Here is a 25,722-nt window from a genome sequence, read left to right as displayed (position 1 = left end):
TGGCTTTCTGAGCAAGGGCGGCATCATGGTCACTGAACAGATATTCAGCTATCTAGCGGCTACTGGTAGCACAGTTTCTGTACTCAATTTCCTTACAGGCCGTGAAAAGCAGTGATCCAGGTGTTCGCCGCGGCCTAGATTCCACGCGAAGCTAATATTAGCAGGCCTAAGCTAGACAATTGAAGGGAGAGGGAAACTTAGTGGATGTTCGTATTTCTTGATTTTTAATCTATCTACCAATCTAAGGGATTCTCTGTTTGGGGCACTTGGTGGCTGTTCAATGAGGCTCAACTATTCGGACAGGTACATATCGGGAGCAAGCGGGAGTTTAGCGGATGTTTCCAGGAGATTAAGCGGACAGCACGCGCAGCCTAACTGCTCGTCTTACTTGTCACATCCATCCCCCCATTCCTATGAATGGAATCTTAAATCACACTTCACTTCCCTCTCCATTATTCTCCTATCTAGCTTTCCAATTATTTTTTTCTCATTCCCTAGCCCTCGCTCGAACATTGCTCTAAGTTAGTACTACGTGACGATGAACACAACTACCGCACACGGGAATGGCATCGCGGCTATAGACTTCTCACCGGATCTGGCTCCAAATGCAATTTTCCTCTCCTTCTACTCTGTTTGCCTTTTTCTGCATATACTCATCGCTCTTCGATTCTGGCGTTTCTATGGGTACTCCGTCGGGATGATATGTGGTGTCTTATTGGAACTTATAGGATATTGTGGCAAGGTTCAACTTTCACATGATCGTGGCAACAAGGATGGTTACATCATGTAGGCTCTGGCTCCCGCCTGTTTGTTCTGTTGAGACAACCTCTAACTTCCGGGCCGTGGCCGTGAGCAGGTATATCATCGGCCTCACGTTGGGACCGACTTTTCTGTCCGCTGCCATGTATCTCAACATCAGTACGCTTCAGCAACGCTACCCGTCATCTCGGTTCACGCGCGTTAGTCCTCGCCTGCTAGCGACATTGTTCATCCTCGGAGACTTTCTCTGTCTTTGCTTCATAGGATGCGGCGGCTCCCTTGCGGCTATCTTCGCCGAGAACCCCATTGGCGTAGACCTCATGATCGCCGGCTTGGCGGTTCAGGTCCTCTTTACGGCCATCTTCTGCTTGGCCCTTGGAGCCATCACCCGCCGGGCTTGGTACAGCATCCGCTCCGAGAATAGACACCCATATGTAATAGGTAAGCATGTCCTAACGCCAGGCAAAGTTCGACAACTGATGAGTGTGCATTCCAGGCCTAGCTGTAGCTGCCGCCTGCCTCTTTGTCCGATCTTGCTGGCGATGTGCCGAGTTGAGCGGGGGTTTCAACGGCCCTCTCGCGTCAATGGAAGGTGTGTTCTTTGCACTAGACAGCGTCCCGATGGTAGTGATGACTGTCACTCTTACTGTGCTTCATCCTGAATTATGGCTGGGGGCCAGCAGACCTAGCTCAGGAAAGCTTCTTCAAGCCGGGAATTATCATATGTCATATGTACAGGCCAGGGATTGAAAATGCACTCGAACCCACTGGTCGTTTAAGTGTAGCTTTCGATACAATCATAGTTAGGACGACTGATCATCTCTGGGGATGGCTCGGCGCTATGCTGAGTAGCAATCATCTTGAATGGCGACTCTGTTGGACTGCGGATATTGGTTTCAGTCACTCAAAGCGTCTCGCGGGGTTTGTCTTTTCCCCGTGCCTATTTTCGTTCAGGCCATAGCTATCACAAAGTAATCAAGGAAATCCATCTTGAACGATAAACAGAATGCTAGAGTCTTTGAAAAGAAATGTAAAGAAATAAAAACGTTAAGTGTACGGCGGGGCAGTAAGGCAGCGCATCAACTACCGTTGCCACTTTTGATCATTTCCTTCAAAGAGGACAACTGCTCATCTAGCCTCTCAATCAACTGTGATGTATCCCTGTGCGATCCTGCAGCTGGCAACACGTCTCGTAAAGTCGTTGCTCCTGCCACGAAGCTTTGAATTCCTTCCGTTAGAGAGCCTGCTCCGTGACTTGCGCGATCTTGCGTCTCGGTATTGGTGGAGGCGCCTCTCGACATGTCCTGGGCCATGAGTCTCTTCCCGCGCTCAGTCAGCCAATAAGAAGTGCCAGCACAGATGTTGCGCAGAATCTCCGGAGCGAGGTCGACTAGGGGATACGTGACAAGGTCCGTAGGTGTATTTTGGCGTACACTCTTCGACTTTAGCCATGTAACAGACTCCACTATCTCATTCACCATTTTCAAGGTCTTGTATTCGATGAGGTGATCCAGCATCACCGTCTCCAGTGAGGTGGGTTTGTTGATCCCGCATTTCGATGCATACGCCTCGATCTGCATGTAGCAATTGTGTTCGAGAAACAAAAGAACAGCCTGGTGCAGCGGATGTGCTTGAGCCTGTCTCCCAATACCGCGAAGGGTAGTTGGGCTGCCGTCTCCACTGGTGTAACTTTGGAGGTAGGTGGGCAATGCCGTACGCCACTCGGTCAGGAGCCTGTATAAGTTGATCACATCGTGGTGGGAGACATTTATATGTCCAGCAGCACGACCCAGAAACGTGTGGTGTATCTTTCTCGCAACAATAGCCAGGGCGAGTATGGCATCTAGATATGTTTTGTCTTCGCGCCCTGGTAGTTGTTCAAGACTCTCGATATACCCATCCCCAATGCGAGACGGGACTTTCCGCTCGAGGGTGCGGAATGCATCCTTGCCATACACGTGCCAGAAAAGTAGATTTTTCCGCTCTGCTGCTCCGTGTAGAGGTGCAGAAGCACCTGTTGGCAAGGATGCGTGGCCAAGAATCTGGTACTGCAGAGTCATGAGAACCATGGAGTCGTGTGTTAAGAAAAGGCTGCCGAGCTGGGACTGGATCGATGCAGTGACATCCTCAGTTGTCTCGTAATCGAAGTCCACCATGAGAGCCAGGGCCTCGAGGTCGTCTAGTCGGATGGACTGCTTGTCTCCTGCCGCTGATCGTGCCTCGAGCCATGCCCGTCTGAACTGGCTCGCCAGTTGCTGCTGCACCGCCCATTTCTGACTCGTCGCTATGAAAGGACACCCTCGGCACGCGATTGCGTACACCAGAGATGGACTCGCTCTCCGGCTTGTGTAGTCAGCCTGGAATGCGTCTCGGTCCAGTATTGGAAGAGCGAGCGACGCTAGGTCAAAGTAAGCCCCGATAGCTGCTTCGAGAGTGCTGGGGTCTAGCCCGTAGATTTCGTACGGGCTCTGCGAATCGCCTGCATCCTCTTCATTGGCGATCATGCCAGGTGCATCAGGTGTCATGTCGAAGTTGTAATCGTGCGTAAAGATACTGTCGAGGAAAGAGATACTGTCGGGCCCCAGATCCCAGCCGAAATCTTGCCATGCGTCAACACCCGGATATGGTGCATCTATGCAAAAAGGCGACGCAGGGCGTGGAGCTGCATTTGAGGCTAGAGTGTGAGGGCCATGGAGGACAGAGGCGGCCTCGTCGGTATCGACAACATTGCTGATGTCGTTGGTACAAGCAGAAAGCCGATTACTACCATTTGCCGCTTGCCTTTTACCGGGACTGGATGAGATCGGATCATTCACGGGGCGGGTGTCATGGCTCATGTTCCGTTTGTTTCGGCCGCGGGCGTTGTCGAGGGTTGCAGTGCAAGATATTTCCCGCATCTCGCAGTGCGAACATTGAGGATAGCCTTCGGCTTTCCGTGATATCCAATCGCATCTGACCTTGCGCCGAAAGCAAAAGTCACAAGATTGGCGCTTGATACCACGCTTTAGATACATCGCGAGCCGTCGAGAGCCTGAGACGGCGACTGTGAGCAGATGATGAAAACAAAGGTTACTGTGGTACGGGAGAAATGGCGGGAGTTTGAATAGATAGCAGCCCCGTTTTCCCCGGTAGTCTTCTCCTCTATACCGGCATCTCGGACATGAGTTGATTGGGACTCCAGCGGAGATAGATATTGCTATGATCGAACGAGTTTGATGTGCGTGGACGACGGGGCTGTGGAATGACTCGGTACGGGCATTGAGCGGGAGTAAAGCGGGAGTAAAGCGGGCATGTTTTCACGCACAAGCACTGGGAAGGCCCACTATTGTTTTCCCACCCAATGAGTTGAACAAGAGCGACTCTAAAATGCCAACAACTCGCTAGAGGACCTCGAGCCTAATCTTGAAGCTAATTACTACTATAACTAGGTGTCGGCTGTGTGCTGTGCCGTTGGGGACGCAGTCTGGATGTGCAGGTTGGCAACCATCAGCACTTTAACTTCTCATTCGTCTCGTCCACTGGGTGGTTTTGTGTGTTCTGCGAGAACTGCAGTCCAAAAGTAGATAGATCCCCCAACCTGTACTTTAACTTGACTAGGAAGTATCTTTGTGTTGGAAGACGTGACAATGGCAGGGTTCGGAGATCCTAGGTTGTCGGCCTTGGACGGCTTGAAGCGGTTCAAACGCGCTAGATTAGAGGGAAGGCGCTGGAGGCTCAACTGAAGAGGTCGTCAAGTGCTGGAATTCAGCGGGGCTCCGCAGTACCCTCCAGGGCTCAAAGTGCCTTGTGGGGACCGCCGACAACGGCCCCGGCTAAGCAGGCCTCAGCCCGTCAACATCCATCATTGGGTCATGGATCCGCCAAAAACTTCAAGAAGTTCGTTCTGCCGCGGTAAATTCGTCATCGTGCACCAACGTCAACCCGCGTTCGTCGACTCCACGCCGTACGCACGTCGCATCCTCTGCTCGACCCTTCCCACACTGCCCTCGCGCAATTGACCGTCGACAGGCTCGGAAATGGCGTCCGCTGCGGCAAAGGACGACCAGGCCACGGCCAAGAAGACGCCCAGTGCTCTCCGGTCGGTCCTCGCCGGCTCAACAGCCGGAGCAGTCGAGATTGGTACCGTGCCCCTTCCTCCGACTTCTGTCCTATTCAGGAGCTTGTTACTGACTTTTCTACTACCGCAATAGCTATCACATACCCCGCCGAGTGTACGTAGGAGCAATTTGCCTTCCGAGCTAAACCCCAGCCCCTCGACAGCTATTTGCAATGTTCTGACCTCACTGTGCGCCAAACAGTTGCCAAGACGAGAACACAGCTCAACCGCCGATTAGCAGACGGGCAGAAGCTCCCGTGGCCCCCATTCGGAAAGCAGTGGTATGCCGGGTGCACGACCCTAATCATAGGAAACTCGGCCAAGGCAGGCATCAGTACGTGTTTCCCAGACGGAACCTCTGTGCGCGCACAGCCGAAGACAGAGTCACGCTGACCAATGTTTTCACTCTTTCGCTCCGCTACAGGATTCGTCGCATTCGACCAGTACAAGAGGCTCCTCGCCGATGCCGACGGCAAGCTCTCGGGCCCCCGAACGGTGCTGGCGGGTTTCGGAGCCGGTGTCACCGAGTCGCTGCTAGCCGTGACGCCCACCGAGAGCATCAAGACGACGCTGTGAGTCTCAGATAAGACCCCCAACCCCTCCCGACCGGACCTAGACTGACCCCGCGCGCGCCGCCAGGATCGACGACCGCAAGTCGGCCAACCCCCGCATGCGCGGCTTCCTGCACGCCGTGCCCATCATCGCGCGCGAGCGGGGCATCCGCGGCTTCTTCCAGGGGTTCGTGCCGACGACGGCCCGGCAGGCCGCCAACTCGGCCGTGCGGTTCGGGTCCTACACGACGCTCAAGCAGCTGGCCGAGAGCTACACGGCGCCCGGCGAGAAGCTCGGCGCCGTGGGCACGTTCGCCATGGGCGGGCTCGCGGGCCTGATCACGGTGTACGCGACGCAGCCGCTCGACACGATCAAGACGCGCATGCAGAGCATCGAGGCCAAGTCGCTGTACGGCAACAGCGCGCGGTGCGCGGCCATCATCTTCAAGCAGGAAGGCATCCTGACGTTCTGGAGCGGCGCGCTGCCCCGGCTCGTGCGGCTGGTCATGAGCGGCGGCATTGTGTTCACCATGTACGAGAAGGCGATGGACCTGTTCGACACGCTCGATCCCGAGTCCAAGTACATTTAACTCGTAAGGGGGTCATGGATAGAGTCGGCAGGACAAAAAAAGAAGGCGTTTAGGGAGAACCTTGCTTTTTCTTTTTGACTAGTTGTATACCAGATGTCTGCATATAGACAGGAGACATGCCGTCAAAATGATGTACACATTATGTGTTATTCTTGCAACAGTTTTGTTCTTCTTTTCTTTTCGCCCATACATGCAGAAATGCGCTGCTAGATTTTGTCGTCCCGTCCCAAAACGCCGAGCACCCAATGCATCATGCACCTATAATAGTACAATGTAGGCCAGCCTGGCCCAACGCAGAAGCTTCACCTGGCCGTAGGAGTTATTTGCGGCAATGGCAGCTACCTCGTGATCCGGATCAGTCCTCCTAGCCGCTTTCCGATGCGGCCCAACCAGCTCCTCTTGGGCGCTTCTTCGAGCTCGGTCATGAGATCGGTGTAGTAGGTCGGGTTGCTCTTGGGTTCGAGAAGGGATCCGGTGATGCGATACTATTGAAGGAAAAGGGTCAAATCAGTACTATGACCTTATATTCGCGCCACTTCAGCCGAATCCCTTCAAATGTGCTTATACCTTGGTCTTGTACCGGTCATCGAGGAGGGTGTACAGCGCGTTGAGCTGCTTGAGCTCCTTCTGCTCGTTGACGGCGGCCGACGCCGCAAAGGACTTCTCCAGCCTCTTGGCAAGGACATCTTGGAACTGGATCTCCGGACGCAGGGGGTCTTTGGGCCAGCGGGCGAGGGCGCGCTGGTAGTGCTTGTAGATGGCCTGCAGCAAGCATGCGACTGGATGTCAGTGACATGATGTCCTCTCGGCGGTCTCGGTTCTCGAGGCATGGAGCGGGTTACTCACGCTTCTCGCAGGGGTCGCCATGATGGCTGAACTGGCAACGGACACGCTCGATTCAAAGAGAAGGAAGCGAGACGGGAGCTGGCGATAGTCTGTCTCCCTGCGTCGTCGGCTCGTAAGGGGAATTGGAGATTGTCGCGAAAGCTCTCGATCAAATTGTATGTCCTCGTCATAAACTTTAGTGGTCCCCGGAGTGAAGGCCTGACTGTGATTGGCGCCTTGGGGCTTGTTGCCAAGACCGTCAAAGATCCGCTGGAGGGTCGGAGGTTGCAGGCTGTTAGTCCACCGTCCGTCCAGTGAGTGCATGTGGGTGGTAACTACCTAATGGCATTGAGTGGCGCGAGTGGCTGTGCAAATAAAGGAGCGAAGTGGGCATTGAGTCCGCCCGGTCTCTTATCCAAAGTCAACGGCCTCCTTATCGTTCCATGGCCTTCGGTTCCACTCGGGTCGCTGGTCCCAACACCTGACTAAAGCCACCAACGCCTAAAACCCGCTGACCAAGTCCCCTACTTCTCTCTCTGTTCGACTGACTGGAGTGCTGTCGTCAGCCTGGCCCGCTTCCACCGAACCGCCTCATCGACTCTCCTTTGAACCAGGCTCGACTTTTTCTTTCTCTCCTTTCGCTTTGTCGACCCTCTTCCTTTGCGCAGACTCCTACTACACGAACCTATCCCGAGACCTGTAGCGCGCCCGCCACCGCGCTCCTCTGTTGTCTCCAGGCTCCCTCCGACGATCCCTGGTGGGCCCGATCATCGACTCTTGTGGCGACCACAGCGCCGCGACGAACGACCTGCTGAAGCAACTCTTCACATTTTGGCCCATCATGTCGGGACGCTATGAGCGGGTATGTATATCACTTCAGACTATATTTGGGAGGCTCTTTCAAAAGACCACCGAGATGCTAACTTGTACTCTCGCAGGTAAACGCCCACGATGACGACGAACCCGAAACACGCGCAGTTCCACCCCGGACAACGCAGCCGATTCCCAACTCACCACCGCCATCCTTCCACTCGAGATCGTCGTCAATAGCGCCCAGGGAGAACAGAGTCGACCCGACATTGGCCGACGCATTCGATACCGACGGCGATGATAGTGACGACGAGGCCGACGACCGACAGCGACTGGTCCGGGGTAACGCCACCCCGACTTCGAGCGACGAGGTCTCGTCCAGGCCAACCGGCCCCGAACGCAATGTGACGGAGTTGCCGTCGGTCGCAGCAGCTCCCAGTGGTCCCGGGGCTTCAAATGCGCGGATCTACGGAGGCGGGATTCAATCCGACGGTGTCTTTTCCAACCTGACGGCCAAGCCCGAGAGGGGTGGAGAGGTGAAGGAGGAACAGCCTCCGGTACGTTTCTTTGGCAATCGCGGTCCTCATTTATGCAGAGGGAATCGATGCTAACATTTCTATACAGACCTACGAACAAGCAGCAGCAGACTCAGCCCCGCCGTACTGGGAGACGACCATCCTCGCTCCGGGCCTGGGAGGGCCCGACGAGGTGTACATCGACGGCATGCCCGTCGGCTCGGCCTTCTCCTTTGTGTGGAACGGCATGATCTCCATGTCCTTCCAGCTGGTCGGCTTCCTGCTGACCTACCTCCTGCACTCGACGCACGCGGCCAAGAACGGGTCGCGCGCGGGGCTCGGCGTGACCCTGATCCAGTACGGCTTCTACATGAAGGGCACGACGGAGAGCGGCGGCGACCCCATGGGCGGCGGCGGCGGTGGCCAGATGTCCTCGTCGGATGACTACATGGCGCCACCGGACCCCAACGCGCACGAGTTTGACCCCTCGACCGTGACCAGCGGGGCCGGGAGCGGTGGTGCCGGCGGCGACTCGGGATCGTTCGCGGACGTCGCGAGCTCGGACTGGGTGGCGTACATCCTCATGATTGTGGGCTGGTTCGTGCTGATCCGGGCGGTAAGCGACTACCTCAAGGCGCGGAGGCACGAGCAGCTGGTGCTCCAGAGCCCCGACCGGGGGCTGGGCGTCCCTGTGATCGCCGAGGGGGAGAACCCGTCGACTGTTGTCTGATTTCACCACCGTTGAAGAACTACTCGCCTTCCTACTATTATACCTACATAGCGCATGGCATGCATACTCGTTTCCTTTTTTTCTGGACCACGTCATTCCATGGGGTCTACTAGGAAGCTTTTTGGTTGTTCTGTGAAGTGCCCGTGAAGATGTCTTTTGACACTGGAGCGCATGGCGGCGGTTGGTTGAATATACAATGGTACATACATGTATTGATCCAACAGACCTCACGACCGGTATGCATTTTGTGCTACTCGTGACATGTTCTCACAAACGACTTCTCCTCCCTGGAATGTTGAATTTCATGGCCAAAACGACTTCGGCTGTGACAAGAAATCATAAGATGGTGTAGTGATGGCCAGTGGGGTCCATCCCCCGCGGGAGGACCACCTGGAGGGCCCTACTCGGCATTGTCGTGGGTCTTACATCATTCCACGTCAGTTCCCGCTCCAACTTCTTCAACAACCAGACGACGGCAAACATGGGCGATCACCCATGCTCGAGTCTTTCTGCTCTTACATGAGTACATATCGCGGTCGTGCCAGGATTTGCACCCTGAGGATCCCTTCTGAACTGGACAGCATCCCCTGATGTCCAAGCCAGCTTAAGGCCAGCTCAACTGTGTGAAACGAACACCCCGCCCGACAGCATCATCAGCTAATCGGCAGCACCTTTTACTACACACCCTGCCTCGACGCATACGAAGCTGGCTTCATTCAAGCGTCACTTCCTACGACTGCTGGTACTATTCCCCACGCCGCTCAACAGAGGCCCCCGGCGGAACAAGTCGGACTTACAGAGACAGTCCCGCGCAGCGAACAGCATGGCCTGGCGCAGCTCCGGCGCGTCCAACGAGGAGCTGGTCGAGAACCTGTGGCGGAACGACCTGATCACGGAGCCCAAGGTGAAGGAGGCGTTTCTCAAGGTAATATCCTTCCTGCTGCTCGCGTAAAGGGCGACAACACCTTTTCAAAACAAGAATGCTGACGGGCATCTTCTGGACACAGGTCGACCGAGCGCACTACGCGCCGACCTCGCCCTACAGCGACTCGCCGCAGAGCATCGGCCACAGCGCCACCATCTCGGCGCCGCACATGCACGCCTGCGCCATCGAGCACCTCCTGCCCTTCATCCTGCCCACCGACGCCAACCCGGCCCCGCGCGTGCTCGACATCGGCTCCGGGTCCGGCTACCTGACCCACGTCATCGCCGAGCTCGTCGGCGAGCGGGGTACGGTCGTGGGTGTGGAGCATATTCCGGCCCTGCGCGACCTCGGCGAGCGCAACATGGGCAAGAGCGAGGAGGGCAGGGCGTTCCTGGCGTCCGGCAGGGTCAAGTTCCGCGTCGGCGACGGCCGCAAGGGGTGGGTCGAGCCCGACGCCGATATCCGGCCCGTCGAGGCCGGCGTCGTGGAGCAGAGGGGCAAGGGGTGGGACGCCATCCACGTCGGCGCCTCGGCGAGCGAGCTGCACGCCGAGCTGGTCGACCAGCTGCGGGCGCCGGGCCGGATGTTCATCCCCGTCGACGACGACGCCTCTGGTATTGCCAGCGCGCTGGACATCGGCGGATATCAGCACGTCTGGACGATCGACAAGGACGAGAACGGCGAGGTCACCAAGAAGAAGCTGTTTGGGGTGCGGTATGTACCGCTGGTCGCGCCGAAGGCTTAGAAGTACGGGAAACGATATCGCCTTCACAGAAGCTTCATGTGCAGCGGAGCCAACATTCCGATATCAAATTCTGGTCATTTGTTCCTATGCCTCGTGTCGGTGGCAGAATCCCCCGTCGGGAACATCAAGATATCCCTTCGGGTATTTCTTTTTGTAGGATCGAGAATCATCCCCGCTCAGGTTCCGTGCCCGGTCCGAGAATACGCCCATCCGGTCCGCAACGGGAGATGCGGGGAGATGGCGAGGTGCGGAGAAGAATGACGATGATAGGAGAGATCCTTGTAGATTTCGTCAAATACCCAGTGGATATTTGCCCATTGACCCGGCGGCGTTCGGTTGGTAGATTGGCAAACACGCCCCACGAGAGCTTGCATCATCATCTCTCTCACTCTCTCGATCCTTCGGGACCTGGTCTCACGTCACGAAATCCGACCAATGTTCTTGTACAAAGCGGGAATTGAAATCCGTCAGGTACTCAGAACAGCTTCATTTAGCCGTAATAGCGAGAGTTTAGTTGGACTAATTCTCATGCCTTGAATAAAGGCAGGCTCGAGGTCAACTACAGATCTTCCAGCCCGTACAATGACGATTGATTGCACCGCTACCAGCATGCGGGATAACACGAAAGAGACACCCGGTTGCATCCAAGTGATTGGAACGCTTCTTGCTCCCATAGGCACCCCGCACGACCGCATCACGGAGAGGAGAACTGTGCCGATCCTCTCCAAGCCCTGATTAGCCTGGACGTGATGCCTACATAAAGATGCTGGAAGGCTCGAGTCGACATGTCCGTTCCGTGCTGGCCATGGGCATCGACAACAACACGAAGACTCGACCACGATGGGCACTCGAAGCACTATCATCTCGGCGAGGAGCATCGCCACGCTCCTCCTTGCCTCCCCTTGCATCCTCGCCGCCTCCATATCACCACCCAACTCGGCCTCGATACCCACGCGCATCTGGGACTCTTCTGCCGCCACCGCCTTCAAGGACTCCTTCGTCATTGGCAACGGCCGCATCGGAGCCACCATCCCAGGTACCGCCGTCCAGGAGAAGCTATGGATCAACGAGGACTCCTTCTGGTCGGGCCAGCACCTCCAGCGCGCCAACCCAGACGCCCTCGCGAACATGCCCGTCATGCAGGCGCAGCTGGCTGGCGGCCGCATCGCCGACGCCGCGACCCTGGCCTCGTTCGCCTACACCGGCACGCCCGTGTCGACGCGGCACTACGAGCCGCTCGGCAACCTGCAGCTGAACATGAACCACAGCGCCGTGGTGAGCAACTACGAGCGCTGGCTCGACGTCGGCGACAGCTCGTCCGGCGTGTACTATACGGCCGGCGGCGTGGCCTACACGCGCGAGTACATCGCCAGCGAGCCCGCGGGCGTCATCGCCATCCGCGTCACGGCGGACCGGCCCGGCGCCGTGAGCTTCAACACGCACCTGCGCCGCGGGGAGTCGCTCAACCGCTGGATGGACTATAGCCGCAAGGTCGGCTCCGACACGGTCGTCATGGGCGGCGGGAGCGCGAGCGTGCACACGGTTGAGTACGCCGCGGGGGCCAAGGTCGTGGCTACGGGTGGCAAGGTGTACACCCTTGGCGACTACGTCATGTGCGAGGGCGCCGACGAGGCTGTCGTCTACTTCTCGGCTTGGACGTCGGTGCGTAAGGGCTCGCCTCGGGACGCAGTGCTGGCGGACTTGGCGGCGGTCGGTAATGGCCCGGGTGACTATGCTGCGTTGCGGGAGGAGCATGTTGCGGACTATCAGGCGCTCGCGGGGAGGGTGACGCTGGATCTGGGTGCGTCTACGGCCGAGCAGAGGAAGGGTACGACGGCCGAGCGGTTCACTGGGCTGAACAAGGCCTTCGACCCGGAGCTGGCGGCTTTGTATTTCCAATTCGGCCGGTACTTGCTCATCTCGTCGTCACGGAAGGGAACGGTGCCTGCGAACCTACAAGGCTTGTGGCTGGCCGAGATGGATCCTGAGTGGGGATCCAAGTTCACTATCAACATCAACACGCGTGAGTTGTTCTCCCAAGCATCAGTGCTGAAGTTGTGTATGGAGTGACTGCTGACGAACCTTGGGCAGAGATGAACTATTGGCCTGCACTTATCACGAGTATGTTTGACAGATAGTTTGAAAAGATGACTTGGCTAACGCATGTTCAACAGATCTTGCAGAGCTCAACGCCCCCCTATTCGACCTGATTGACAATCTCCACAAAAGGGGCCGTGAAGTTGCGAAAGCCATGTACGGCGTCGAGGGAGCAGTCGGCCATCACAACACCGACCTGTGGGGCGATGCGGCACCCCAGGACAACTACGCCCCGTCCACCTTCTGGCCCAGCGGGTTCGCCTGGCTGGTCACGCACGTCTTCGAGCACTACCTCTTCACGGGCGACGTCTCGGTCCTGCGGGAACACTACGACGCCCTGCGCGACTCGGCCGTCTTCTTCCTCAACTTTGTGACCGACTACAAGGGCTGGAAGGTGACCAGCCCGTCCCTCTCGCCCGAGAACTCGTACTACCTCCCCAACTCGACGACGGCGACGGCCGCCCTCACGCTCGGCCCCACGATGGACAACTCCATCATCTGGGCCGTGTTCGGCATGGTCCTCGAGGCCCAGCGCGTGCTGCGCGTGGAGGACGCCGCGCTGGCGGCCAACCTCACGCGGGTGCGCGCCCTGCTCCCGCCCCTCCGCGTCAGCCCGTCCCTAGGCGGCATCATGGAGTGGATCGAGGACTACCGGGAGACGGAGCCGGGCCACCGCCACTGGTCGCCGCTCTTCGGCCTGTACCCGGGCTCCGAGATCACGGCCGACGACGCGAGGCTCTTCGAGGCCGCGAGGCGGACCATCGACCGCCGGCTGTCGTTCGGCGGCGGCGAGTCGGGCTGGTCGCGCGGGTGGGCCATCGCGCTGGCGGCGCGGGCGCACAACGCCTCGCTCGTGGGCGAGTCGCTGCACGTGCTGCTCACCAAGTGCACCTACCCGCGCGGCATGCTCAACACGGGCGGGCCCGCGGCCTTCCAGATCGACGGCAACTTTGGCGGCACGGCGGGCGTCGCGGAGGCGCTGCTGCAGAGCCACGAGCAGGTGGTTGTTGTTGCCGCCGGCGGTGGTGGGAACGGCACCAACGGCACCTGGCGTAACAGTCAGCAGCGGGATGGTACGAACGCCACCGCGCCGCTGCGGCCGGCTCGCTTGGGCGACGACCCGGCGTCCAAGGTGCCCCTCATCCGGCTGCTTCCCGCGCTTCCGGCCGCGTGGGCCGGCAAGGATGGCGGCTCCGTACGCGGTCTGGTCGCGCGCGGAGGGTTCGAGGTCGACATGGAGTGGGATGCGGACGGCGGCTTCAAGAATGCCACTCTCACTAGTAGACTGGGCAGCCAGGCGTGGTTGACGGTCGGCACGACGCCGATCGGCGAGAGCGGGGCGAAGGAGGTCGCCGTCGCTGGTCAGGGGAAGGGAGGGTTCGTCCTGGTCAAGACCAAGAAAGGGGATAAGCTGAGCGTTACCATGGGGTAAAGGCAGGTTCGTGGCATTTGGGAGTCTTTTAGTGCGTGTTTAGGCACGGTTTGGTGCAGCAACAGCTGGAGTTGTTTGCTTCTTGTTCTCACCTAGTTAGAGTGAGTCAGGCCGAACCCCACAACATTTCTTTACGCTGTGTGGCTGAGCCCTGGCAATAAAACTCATATCAAGTACGTCTTTACAAACTCAGGACAGGATCAAATCATGAAGGACCTTTGTCAACTGCACAAATGTCTACCAGCAATCCAGGGAACTACTTACTGCCCTGCTCTGAATCCTATACGTGTCTGGACCGCTTCAGCATCTGTTCAGAGGATGTGGAGGAGGACGAGTACGGCCGGATCCGATTCTGGCCTCTGTTTAAAACACTCCTGAAAGCTCAAATTCAACATCATGCGCAACTCATTGAAGTGCTCGAAAGCATCGCGGTTGTGCTGCGCGACACGCCTGGCCCGGCAGGGGATTATGGCCTTCTGAAGCGGTTCCTCGAAACCCGCCCGCGCTTCTTTGACGACATCTGGCCGAAGCTGGCAGTGCTGGCCTTGGAGCTTCCAGACTTGTTTCCTGGAGATTCCTTGCCAGTTCTGCAGTCGAGCGAGACTGACCGTGTGGTTCTTTCGCGGCGCCAGGCGGCATGCTTGGTAGTCCATCAGTTCTTGTGCACTTTGGCGCCTCCGGCATGGAAGGACGACAACATCTACCAGTTCGACGTCTGGTATAACTCGCAGCAGCGGCAAGGCACCGCGCCGCTTGCATACTTGGAGGCGCTGTTCCTCTATTTCGAACAAGGCGGGGGCAATCTGGACATATGGAGCAACTCAACGGAGAGCTGGTCGGTTTCGTACTCGCTACGTTCATCGCCCGTGAGCAGTGTGGAAGAAGACACCCCAGGGCTATCACTCCCACTTACGACATTGAAAGTTACAAATGTTGACCACTACGACAAGGTTCCGGCTGCCTTGGGAGTACCTGGAGGTGCGACAGTCATATCTGCGAATAAATACATTGGATTCGGCCAGTCTGCAACTCAAGAGGAGATCCACGTCGGTATCTCGCCCGAAGCTTGCCCCGCCGTCCTCATCACGCCGCCGCTCCAGACGCACGAAGCTCTCGTGGTGAAGGGCGCACAAGCCATGGTGAATCTGATCGGCCAGAGACGCGACATCCGGTCAGAAGCGATGCCGCAGCCGGAAGGGGGCATGCAAGCGTGGAGGGAGCGAACCATGCTCTTCATCGACGCGCTGGAAATCGACATGATCTCTGACGAGCATGGCTTGCCTGACCTTTTCCCCAGCCATGTGGACCGGGAGATAAACAAGGCCGCGCTAGCCTTCCAGTCCGGGCGCTACGATGCCGTCCGGACGGGGATATGGGGATGCGGTGCATTTGGCGGCGACCCAGGGGTCAAGATGCTTGCCATGTGGTGCGCCGCTTCTCTGGCGGGGACGAACCTGGATCTGTATGTGGATGGCTGGCAGCGAGAGTCGGCAGGAGAGCTGGAGGTATTTGTGCAAAAGGCGGAGGGCAAGCTCAAGACGGTGGGTGACCTCAGGTCTTTGCTGCTCTCGGCGCCAAAGGACCTCAAGAGACTGGAAACATTGAAATGGTTTTCTCAAGCATTAGATTAGCCTTCATATGGGGACTAGGCCTATCCACCACTATCTCAAAGAACACCTGAAGCATGTTCCATGTCTCATTGTTATATCCATCGCCAAGATGCCCTAGAATGGCTGGACCCCCTGGCCAGCGACAACCTGACCTGCTTCGGCGTCCCTCTTACCCTCAATCACATCCTTGATGATATTGCCGCCGATCGACGGATGGCCAGCACCCATCGCCTTGAGACGCTCCGGGCCAATGCCGCCGAGGTTCGTAGCCAGCATGCCGGGGGATATGCTGAAGACCTTGACCCCGTCTGGCTTCAGGAGGTAGTGCCAGTTCAGCATCATCATGTTGAGCGCCGTCTTGCTCGAGCGGTAGGCGCTCAGGGGGTTCTCGGACGCCTTGGGCCAGCCGGGCTCGGAGGGCTCGGGCCCGCCCGCGTACCACGACCCGTGCAGCCTCTGCAGGCTGGCGAGGCCGCTGGTAACGAAAAGAAGGCGCGCGCCGGGGGCCCTGATCAGGAGCGGGGCGAAGACGTGGGTCATGACCTGCGTGCCCGAGACGTTGACGTCGTAGTCCTCGTTCCACGCCTCGCGCAGGGTGCGCTTTCCCGGCACGGGCTGCACGGAGTGGCCTGTACGCATTTGTGTGTCCGCAGATTAGCTCGGGTGTCCTAGGATGCAATGTGGAAGTTCCTCGATCGAGGTGTGGATAGTGGAGAGTTGACCTTACCTGCGTTGTTGACGAGGGCATCGATATGGCCGTGGTTGGCCTTGACCTTCTCGAATGCGTCACCGATGGACTTGTCGCTGCTGATGTCGACTTGGAGCACCTCAATGCTAGTGGGGGTATTGGGGAATTCCTTTTGCAGCTCGGCCTTTGCACTGTTGCCCTTCTCGACTGAGCGGCTGCCGAGGATGATGTGGTATGGCTGGGTGGACTGGAGGAGCGCCTTGACTGTCTCGTACCCGATGCCTGTGTTGGCGCCAGTGATGAGGACGATTTTCTTGCCGTCGGTGGCCATTGTGGTTCGCTTTTAATCGATCAGGGTACGTGAGAAAGCTCAGGACATTCAAGCTGGTTCAGTTGAGAACGTATTAATGAACGAAGTCCAGCTGTAGAAGTACGACTTCTTTATATCCTAGCTTGCGAAGAAGGTTTCCAGGGTTGGTAGTCCATCTAATACCAGTCACCGTCACCGCGGAGTTAAAGATTCATGACTAGGGGCGATGGCCGGGCGCAAGTCCTCTTTCGCGCCCGCATGAGGTCCGCTTAATGCCGACGACACTTTTCTGGACGGCGGCTTGCTCTAGCACCGAATCTCGATGACTGCTGTTATTGCAGCTCTGCCTTACGAGATCATTGGACCCGAGCTGGACGTCGTCGGCAGCGAGTGAAGTCCATGTTTGCAGTGCTCGGGTATTTATATTACCCGAGTCGGAAATTGAATAGCATACTTTACCTTCCTCAAGGTGCTGTTTGCCGAGTATCATATATGAGGATTCCTGTTCTTGATGAGCGAAAGCGAGGGTCAGGACTGAACCAGCGGCGCCAGATTGGCCGACGGGGTAGTGAATGTCCTCCGTCCTTCCGTGTACGAGTCGCCACCCAAGGCTCATCCCACCGTCATCAGCCGAATACCACAGCACTCCGTAACATCCCGGGCGGCCGAATGTCAACTCACGGAGCACTACTTGTTGGAGCCGGAAATCCACTGGACGGCTCGCTCGAGATGTTACAGCACAAGCAGCCCTGCCCCGCACTGATTGAACGCGCTGAAGCCACCAGCCCACAGGGCTTGTGTCGCCGTAGCGCCGCCCCGAGATCGCAGCCCCACCAGCGTCCCACTGGCGGGACGCCTCCCGAGGGACGACAGACAAGACGGGCCCTTTCCGGACGCCCTGCAGTACCCTTCCTCGCTTCATCTGTTGATAGTTACCTTTCCCTCAAATAAATTCCTCGGTCTGTGGTCTCTGCAATCGCACTCCTCCGTCCCTCCCTTCTCATCGCCATGGTCCTCCGCAAAGTCGCCGTCGTCGGTGCCACGGGCGAGCTCGGCGAGGTCGTCTATGACGCCATCGTCAAGGCCGGCACCTTCGAGGTCAGCGTCGTCCGCCGCGCCTCGTCGACCTCGACGCCCGCCCACGCCGAGGAGGTCTCCATCATCGAGGTCCCCGACGACTGGCCCGCCGACGTGCTCGAGGCGAAGCTGCGCGGCCAGGACGCCGTCGTCGTGCTCTCGCGCACCCGCGACGTCGCCCAGCACAACCGCCTCGCCACCGCCGCCGCCGCCGCCGGCGTGAAGCGCTTCATCCCCGCCGACTACGGCAGCTGCGACTCGCGCAGCCAGCGCGCGCGCGAGGTCGTCCCGCTGTTCGACAAGAAGAACCAGGTCCGCGACCACCTCGTCCGGCTCGCCGCTTCGCACCCGGGCTTCAGCTGGTCGAGCATCATCTGCGGCCACTTCTTCGACTGGGGCCTGCGCCACGACTTCCTGCACTGCTTCGTCAAGACGCGCACGGCGCACATCCTCGACAGCGGCGACCAGCCGTGCTCGCTGTCCACGCTCGGCCGTGTCGGTGAGGCTGTGGTCGCCATCCTGCAGAAGGAGGAGGAGACCAAGAACAAGCTCCTCTTTATCCAGAGCTTCTGTATCACTCAGAACCAGCTGATCAAGTCGCTGGAGAAGGCGACGGGGACCAAGTGGACGGTCGAGCAGTTCGACTCTGAAGAGTTCATCAAGAAGCACAAAGCTCTCGCGGACGGGGGAGACCTCCAGGCGGTGGAAGATCTGGTCTTTGCATTGGGTGCCATCGACGGCAACTGGGAGGTTAAACCAGAGTTTGCGATGGATCTACTTGGTCTGAAGAATGAGGATCTGGACTGTGTGGTTGCATCAACATTGAAGTCCATGCAATAGTGTCACTCTGGGAGAGACTGTTGTAGCAGCGAGGTTGCTCTTGGTACTGATTCACCCCCCAATTAGACTGTGATGTGATTATTAGTCCATGAGATCTGTGAATCGTTCTCGTTCAATCTTATGCCAAGCGAGATAAATGACAGATGAGCTATTTTTAGCAGCTGCGGTAGTAAGGGATAGCACAGATATCCCGAAGGTTCTTGAGTCCCAAAAGGGACGGGGAAAGCAAATCCAGCTCAACGGAACTAGTGCAATGCAATCCAAATCTAGACTTATGTCTCAGTCATTACCAGGTCACAAGATATCGCAAAGGCAAGTCCGGATGCGGATTGCTGATCAGATTCCCCTGGTTCAACCCCAATGTCTTACATGACGGGGTGGACCGTCGGGGGGTTCAAATAATGAGCTTCGAGCCGGCTAAATTGGCCGTGTCCGCAAATGGACGGCATTTTCTTGGCCAGGTACTTTCCCATTATCCATTGCGACATTGTGTTTTTCATTTCCTTCAATCTCATGGCCTTTCGATATTGCAATACGAGGATGGGAACCCGGTTACATTCCCGTGGGACCTTACTCCGCAGTCCTCGGTCAGGAATCGAGACGACCATCTTTGTATAAGATCACGGAGAGTGCCCTATAATTACTACTTCAATCTAGAGTAGCTCTAAGCACTATTGTATCAAACGCTTTGCATGATCAATCTTCATCATGGCGCACCTCAAGTTCATAACTATTGCTATATCAGCGTTGTAAGTATCAGGGCCATATGCTACTTTCAGCACACCATACACTTGCTCACGCTATGATTTTCCGATGACAGGTTCACAGGATCTCTCGCAGCCGCAGTTCCAGACCCTGCGGTTGCGATTATCCCGACCCCTCCTCCAGCAAAGGACACTCACTGTCCGACAGTGACGAGCACCGGCAGCGTCTGTTCCACCTGCGCCGTTCCGAAGTGTCTGGCATGGTCCACCATCTCGAACCCTTGCGACTGCGCTCGCACGGTGCCCACCGTGACCGTCGACTTCCCCTGTCGCTCCGACGGCAAGCACTGTGGCGCAGGCTGCTTGACCATGTACAAGTCCGCGACGTCGACATCGACCTGCAACGACGTGCCTATTCCCACGCCACCGTCGCCCAAGACAACTGTGACCACGACCGAGACGGCTGCCAGCTGCACTACCACGGTGACGGCAAACATTTACGAGACGGCAAAGTGTACAAAGGGATGCGTGTCGGACTTTTGCATCGTGGACTGTATGTGGTACTCTTAATTTGTTGGCCAAGGTGCTGCCCAAGCTAACACTATCTGCCAGCACTTGTTACTCTGCCGTGTGGCTGTTCGAGGCTCAGTATCGTCACTTCGACGTCTACCCTTCCTTGCCCGGAGTCGACACAGTGTACTCAGTGCTACACGGCATGGCCGTTTACTACTGATGGACCATGCCCTACTACTACACCATCTCTAGGCCGTGCGTGATGGTTTTGCTGGAAACATCGGGCCCTTAATCGAGCCGTTAAAATCACGCAGTTAGGTAGCAGTGTTTAGGTACTCGGGATTTGTATCTCAAAATGGGACTAGACACTGGTTTGTGAAAATATCGTACCTGAACCTGACAAGGCACGAGTCGGTCATCCAAAAGTAGCCATGAAACCCTGACAACGACAAGCGTGGCAGGTGGTCTAGCATGGCGCTAGCATCTCGGCGCCATGCTATCTCCAGACCAGTTGGTGGGTATCGGGAGCACAAACGTGGTAAAACACCCAGAACTAACAGGTGACAGGCACATTCCAGTGTCTTATTCGCTGACTCGGGTGGCGGCGAGACGAGAGACAACAAACCACATCCGGCAGGCGGCTCATGCGAGTAGTGAGAAATGATGTATTTATTTCATTCCAGAATGCCCATGCTTGTTTCCCTTTGAGTAATCCCGGCAATGTCATTGTGTATAAGGAGTGTTCGTCTTGTCATCGTCATCTTGGCTCAGCCACGGTGATTTTTCAAGCAAAGGGGCATCTTCATTTCAACACATATCCTCCTTAATAAACATGAGGTTCTTCCGAACACTAGAAGTCTCCGTTGCCGGAGCATTACTCCTTTCTAGCTACGCCTCAGCCTCCATACTACTCCCTCGGGGACAACCACGCCAACCGGCACTCTCGGCTACCCACCAAGATGCGGACTCGCCAGCACCAGAGACGGCCAAGCGGGTGACAGAAGACAACCCCATCCAGCCAAGGGCATGCACGGCAGAACGGCTCAAGAACGGCGGCTTCGACGGCGACAAGCCGGACCCCTTCGTCGTCACCTACGCGCCCGAGCTGCACTTCGCCTCCGTGACGGACAAGGACGAGCCGCACGTCGTCGCCGGCGACAAGGCCGGGCGCTACCTCTACGCCATGTTCAGCGAGCCCGGCGGGAACAACGCCAGCGTCTCCGCCCAGCGCGCCGTGCGCATGACGCAGAAGCTCGCCGGCATGGCCGCCGGCGACACGTACCAGTGCTCCGGGTCCTTCCAGGCGGCCGTCCAGTCGTGGCGGTCCAACCTGATGCTCGGCGCCATCGACGCCCGCGTTCAGGCCGTGGCGTACGTTGGCGGCGTGCCGTGCGCGGTCGGGTCGTACGAGGGGGCCGGCATCGCCATGTCCACGGGCGGTGTGTGGCAGGAGGTCAGGTCGCTGGGCCGGCAGAGGGCGGGGACGGACGAGCCTGAGTTTGTGCTCGAAGTGTATGCTTTCCAGTGGGGGAACTCTGACCCGACTTGGTTGTTCCTTGGGTTGGATAACGTGTCAGTTATCGGGAGTAATGCTTGCTGAATGGAGTGTTTTGCCGACTGGAGGAGTTTGGTACTATGAGTGTGGGCCATAGTCGGAATGGTAACTTGGCGCCTTGAGTCGCATCGTGCTCAAGTGAGCATCTGAAATGATTCAATACACTGTCTCCAAGTTGTTGCAGCCAAGACGAGGTGAGCTCAGAGTTCTGGCTAATTCTTTCACCCCGATCTCCCGGCTTTTCGGGCCGGGTTTTTTTTTTTTTTTTTTTTTTTTTTTCAGATATTCATTCGGCTACTTGTCTAGATGGTTGACTTGCCTATCATTTACCTAAACCCACCATTTTTCGAGTCCTTTTCGAGTCTCAAGTCGGGGATCATACCATCTCCATCTTCTCTATGGGTTTCTATGAGTTTATCTCCTACATTAGTCCAGTAAGAGAGCCAATCCATCAACCGTGAGCCAATGATTTTCACACGGAGGAAATCCGAGGGTTTATCCAACGACTTTTGATCGATGTTTTGCTGTTGTGTTCCTGAAGGCCAGTCTACAAACCGTACCCACATTTGGCAACCAGGGGTTTGACTGTCAGATTGTCCATTTAGCAGTAATTCTTGGAAACCATAAGTACAGGACCGACACCTCACCATTGTTTTGTGGAATCTCCTAGTATGTCAAGGGGTCCTCTGCACCGCGGACAAATTTTCCTGTCCCCTTCATGCGGGAATATTATGCTCATGTTGATCTTCATCCCTCTTCGTAGCGTCAAAAACAGGGGTACTTGTCGATCAAGTTCTTTATCTGAGCAGCTATCCTCCAGTGCATACTGGTGCTTACGGACCAGATCATAGCCTTTTCGACCTCTGAACTGCCCCTCAAGAAGAGGATGGAACGCCTATGCAATCTTAGGGCCTGACATGAAGTCATCATTGGAGCGGGATAGGGATCTTACGTTCCAATCTAAATTTTCAATCCACTCCGCAGGTATGGAGAAATGCCTGCCCAGCGCGTCTTCTATAATGACGGGCACCTCTTTCGTCGGATCCAGTGATCGGAGCGAGATCGATTCCTGAACCAGACTTTGAACAGCTTTAACATCGAGTGCCAGTCGGACCAATGTGCCTCTAACTTGTATGATAGCCGTAAAGGAAGCCTTCGTTGAGGCCAGCACACTTGCACTGATGTCTCTGACCTGAAACAGTTGGTCGTTCTGGACTGCGATCTTCTGCTGTTGATGCTGGTGCATTTGCTGAATGTCGTTCAAGAGTCGTCGAATTTCTTCATTCTCCACATGACATGAATTAGTCAAGTGATGGTCGAGGGCATCGATTCTATCGAGTGTGGCTTTACTCTCAAATGGCTGAGATTGCCTATCAGGTTGAGTGGATATCAAGTGCTTAGTACAAGGATCCCCTCAAACAAATATTCGCGTGCACATACTGAATAGCTAGGGCGGTAAGAAGAGGCAGTCTTTGGGTGCTTTTCTGAACCTTCTCTTGTAGCACTTGTAACCGAGACTGTTCCAGCATGGACCATCGAATCTTCTTGAACATGCCCTGTAGCTTCCTATGAGACTCGATCCCGTCTCTTCCCAAGCTGTCGCCATATCGAGCTCGGAGGCTGTTCAGTGTCGTTTGTATCAGGCCAGCACAGTCCTTGATGATCGCTCTGGTTAGGGCGTCGACGCCGTCAAGGTATGGAGTGGGTTTGTGGCGCTGATGCGTCGCGACAACCTTGCTCGTCATTCAGAGATAATTTAGCCATAGATATAGACTCAAAGTTCTTGGATACTGATCCTCACCTGCAACAAAATCTGGACAAACGCATCCAAGTCTCGACAGAGCTCTTGGTACTCTTGGGCACTATCTGGCAGATAGCGATGATGTCGCCTACACTCCCGAATGTAAGAGCAGCCTCCATGATATCGTTGCAAAGGCTTCAGTTGTGGTGCTGAAGAAAGTTGATGTGGAAAGAGTTCAAACAGAACTTGTGTGGTCGACAAGGCTGCACGCTGGGCACCATTGATTCAGGCATCGAGGCACACACGCATACCTAAAATTGCTGTGTCAAATTGGAAGGGATCGTTACGGAAGCTGCTCGGATCCCGTGACATTACCTCATTTCTTTAGCGATTTTCCGAGTTTGCAATATTATCGTATCTGTATTTGTACAAGAAGAGTTCCAATCAATCTTACTTGTGCCTCTACGTTGATAGCGTGATTGGGTCGCCCGGTGTAGGATTATGACTGCCTCACAAGGACCTGGAGATACTGGTGACAAGGTTTTCTCTCTCTAAGCATCTCTGGAACATACTGAAGACCTTAAGAGCCCCAAGGCGTCGTGCCGATGTCGACACATCAACTTTTTCGCATTGGCGGCTACTCAACTCTTCAATCGGCCAGATAGTAGTGGCTCATAAGTTCACAGCACCAACAAAATGATAGGAGCACATCATGGTCCGGTTGTGAAATATCATCATATTCATCCACAATCTAGCCCTCTGTTGTACAAACTCCGTCTCGCTTCCTGCCTAGTTCTCAGCTTGGTGGAAACCCAGCCACATCTTCTTACAAGCCAAGGGGATTGTCCGCCGTCTGTGCCTTTCCGGTGTGCTCATTGGTACCAAGCGCACCCTGCACGGACTGACCAACATTCTTCGTGGTATCGGAGACGTTCTGGCTCGCTCCTAATAATCGGTGTTAGTCCTGATCGGTGGAGATATGTTTATCAACAGAAAGACCGAATCTTACCCGAGACAGTGCTGCCCAGACCTTGCGTGCCAGAGCTTACTCCCTCACCGACACCCTGTTCCGCTGTCAATACTCGATTTCCAAGAGAGCGATCCCGATGTGCTTGTGCTCAACGTACCTTGCCAATGGCTCCAACGCCCTCGCCGAGACCCTGAAGACAGGAAACCGGGTCAGACCACCCCATCAAGACCTGCCCGATAGGAAAGGGTTACATACCTTGCCAACACCACCTACAACACCGCCCACGGCATTCGTAGCGCCGCCAACGACACCTCCAAGCGTGTTAGTGACGCCTCCCAAAAGACCACCTAGGAGACCCCCTTTGTGTTAAGATCAGCCCGGACCGAGGCCAGACGCAAGGAAAAATTCAGAAAGGAGACAACGCGAGAACAAGGAAAAGGGGGAAGCATACCTTGCTGCTCGTTCTGCTGGTTCGACATTGTGTAATTGATTGATGTTTTGGCTGTGTGTTTGGGTTTGATAAAAACAGGATGTCGGGACTGGGTGTGAAGAAGGTATTGCCTGGGAGAATAGCTGCTTCTTATGTACAAAAGTCTAAAAGTCTCTAATTTCTTGTTAGAATGGTCATAGCAGGTAAAATACCAGCATGTGCTCGCTCCTTGCTAATGTGCAAATCCGGTATGAATGATGATGTGTGGCTTTGACGTCAGGGTCTCCAGCAAGGATGTGGCTTCAGCGCATGCTGACGTCAAAAGTGGCTACCTCAAAGACCCTGGATGGAGTATCGAGATCTCCTGCCATTCGCCCCAGCGGTCTCCTGGCCCAGCTTCTTCACCCATCCCACACATCTCTCCTAGCGAATCGATTAGGGGGTGGGGGCCCATTGCAGACCGATCTTTCATTTTCCTTGGAAGTTGAGCATTCTTCGGTTGTGAAACCGAAGAGAGCATCGCCTTGTCTATTGGTCAAGCTACCTCTCCCGATAGGCTCGGGCCCGGGCCTAGCAAAACGGCCTAGTCGTTACGCCGGCGTCGTTCTCCACTTCATTCGCCTCCTGATCGCATGTAATTAGATGCTTTCATGTGGTTGGGGGCGTGACTGTTTAATTCCTGCCTTCTACAAAGCTCGGAGAGGTTATGGAAGGCGCGGAATGACGCAAGCAGACGGAATCATCCTGGGCGTGTGACAACCGCCGCTGGGCTCAACGTCCATGCTTACGGGCAAAATAGAGAGATGCAGGCCTGAAACCGCGATATGCAGGGTGGTGCATGTGCAGGGCCTAGACGCTGGGCATCAAAGTATCGGGCAGTCAAGGTCGCTGCTATTCGAAGTTTTGCATCCCTGTTCCGCAAAGTAATCTACATCTTAGTATGTTTCTAGGAGCGATAGAGTGCTCCGATCTGGCAGTCGCATGGCCACGGCTTTCGTCATCGAGCAGCCCATGCTCAGACCTTCGACAAGCTGATTCGCTAGTCTGAAGAGAAGGGGCGGTGCCCAGCTGCAGCAGAGAAAGGCGGTGGTGGCGGCTAAAGTCCCTGCTGGTGAACATCCAAGCCATACCTTTGCGTAACAACAACGTCGAGGCCAGGCGGCACCTCCCGAGTCGCGGTGCTTGGAAGCCTAGTAAACCCGGCGAACG

The 25,722-nt window shown here is 56.2% G+C and overlaps 11 protein-coding genes across 11 annotated transcripts; 7 read left to right on the top strand and 4 right to left on the bottom strand.

Moving 5' to 3' along the window:
- Positions 1-1,838: 1,838 nt before the first annotated feature.
- Positions 1,839-3,656, bottom strand: E0L32_000760 (uncharacterized protein; the record flags this gene model as incomplete). Its single annotated transcript, XM_031142365.1, has 1 exon — positions 1,839-3,656. One exon carries the CDS (start codon positions 3,654-3,656, stop codon positions 1,839-1,841), a length of 1,818 nt encoding a protein of 605 aa, XP_030994294.1.
- A 1,119-nt stretch (positions 3,657-4,775) lies between these two features.
- On the top strand, positions 4,776-5,996 carry E0L32_000759 (uncharacterized protein; the record flags this gene model as incomplete). The annotated part of the gene is made up of 5 exons (XM_031142354.1): positions 4,776-4,878; positions 4,950-4,970; positions 5,058-5,189; positions 5,280-5,427; positions 5,495-5,996. 5 exons carry the CDS (start codon positions 4,776-4,778, stop codon positions 5,994-5,996), a joined length of 906 nt encoding a protein of 301 aa, XP_030994293.1.
- A 338-nt stretch (positions 5,997-6,334) lies between these two features.
- Positions 6,335-7,145, bottom strand: E0L32_000758 (uncharacterized protein; the record flags this gene model as incomplete). Its single annotated transcript, XM_031142343.1, has 3 exons — positions 6,335-6,481; positions 6,564-6,758; positions 6,843-7,145. 3 exons carry the CDS (start codon positions 7,143-7,145, stop codon positions 6,335-6,337), a joined length of 645 nt encoding a protein of 214 aa, XP_030994292.1.
- Positions 7,146-7,662: 517 nt separating this feature from the next.
- On the top strand, positions 7,663-8,876 carry E0L32_000757 (uncharacterized protein; the record flags this gene model as incomplete). Its single annotated transcript, XM_031142331.1, has 3 exons — positions 7,663-7,683; positions 7,760-8,188; positions 8,256-8,876. The coding sequence occupies 3 exons, from the start codon at positions 7,663-7,665 to the stop codon at positions 8,874-8,876; spliced, it is 1,071 nt and encodes a 356-aa protein (XP_030994291.1).
- Positions 8,877-9,856: 980 nt separating this feature from the next.
- Positions 9,857-10,546, top strand: E0L32_000756 (uncharacterized protein; the record flags this gene model as incomplete). The annotated part of the gene is made up of 1 exon (XM_031142320.1): positions 9,857-10,546. The coding sequence occupies one exon, from the start codon at positions 9,857-9,859 to the stop codon at positions 10,544-10,546; it is 690 nt and encodes a 229-aa protein (XP_030994290.1).
- Positions 10,547-11,386: 840 nt separating this feature from the next.
- Positions 11,387-15,706, top strand: E0L32_000755 (uncharacterized protein; the record flags this gene model as incomplete). The annotated part of the gene is made up of 4 exons (XM_031142309.1): positions 11,387-12,569; positions 12,638-12,667; positions 12,721-14,071; positions 14,380-15,706. The coding sequence occupies 4 exons, from the start codon at positions 11,387-11,389 to the stop codon at positions 15,704-15,706; spliced, it is 3,891 nt and encodes a 1,296-aa protein (XP_030994289.1).
- Positions 15,707-15,799: 93 nt separating this feature from the next.
- E0L32_000754 (uncharacterized protein) lies at positions 15,800-16,704 on the bottom strand (the record flags this gene model as incomplete). Its single annotated transcript, XM_031142298.1, has 2 exons — positions 15,800-16,314; positions 16,413-16,704. 2 exons carry the CDS (start codon positions 16,702-16,704, stop codon positions 15,800-15,802), a joined length of 807 nt encoding a protein of 268 aa, XP_030994288.1.
- Positions 16,705-17,691: 987 nt separating this feature from the next.
- E0L32_000753 (uncharacterized protein) lies at positions 17,692-18,600 on the top strand (the record flags this gene model as incomplete). The annotated part of the gene is made up of 1 exon (XM_031142288.1): positions 17,692-18,600. The coding sequence occupies one exon, from the start codon at positions 17,692-17,694 to the stop codon at positions 18,598-18,600; it is 909 nt and encodes a 302-aa protein (XP_030994287.1).
- Positions 18,601-19,308: 708 nt separating this feature from the next.
- Positions 19,309-20,037, top strand: E0L32_000752 (uncharacterized protein; the record flags this gene model as incomplete). The annotated part of the gene is made up of 3 exons (XM_031142277.1): positions 19,309-19,349; positions 19,421-19,861; positions 19,917-20,037. The coding sequence occupies 3 exons, from the start codon at positions 19,309-19,311 to the stop codon at positions 20,035-20,037; spliced, it is 603 nt and encodes a 200-aa protein (XP_030994286.1).
- A 612-nt stretch (positions 20,038-20,649) lies between these two features.
- On the top strand, positions 20,650-21,417 carry E0L32_000751 (uncharacterized protein; the record flags this gene model as incomplete). The annotated part of the gene is made up of 1 exon (XM_031142266.1): positions 20,650-21,417. One exon carries the CDS (start codon positions 20,650-20,652, stop codon positions 21,415-21,417), a length of 768 nt encoding a protein of 255 aa, XP_030994285.1.
- An 850-nt stretch (positions 21,418-22,267) lies between these two features.
- E0L32_000750 (uncharacterized protein) lies at positions 22,268-24,562 on the bottom strand (the record flags this gene model as incomplete). The annotated part of the gene is made up of 8 exons (XM_031142255.1): positions 22,268-22,742; positions 22,813-23,105; positions 23,174-23,234; positions 23,944-24,058; positions 24,123-24,177; positions 24,241-24,273; positions 24,339-24,442; positions 24,535-24,562. 8 exons carry the CDS (start codon positions 24,560-24,562, stop codon positions 22,268-22,270), a joined length of 1,164 nt encoding a protein of 387 aa, XP_030994284.1.
- Positions 24,563-25,722: the final 1,160 nt, after the last annotated feature.

This window comes from Thyridium curvatum (genome assembly GCF_004353045.1).
Source record: "Thyridium curvatum strain D216 chromosome Unknown NODE_3_length_876553_cov_77.224826, whole genome shotgun sequence".
NCBI classification, from domain to species: domain Eukaryota; kingdom Fungi; phylum Ascomycota; class Sordariomycetes; order Thyridiales; family Thyridiaceae; genus Thyridium; species Thyridium curvatum.
This window is presented reverse-complemented; position numbering and strand designations above follow the sequence as displayed.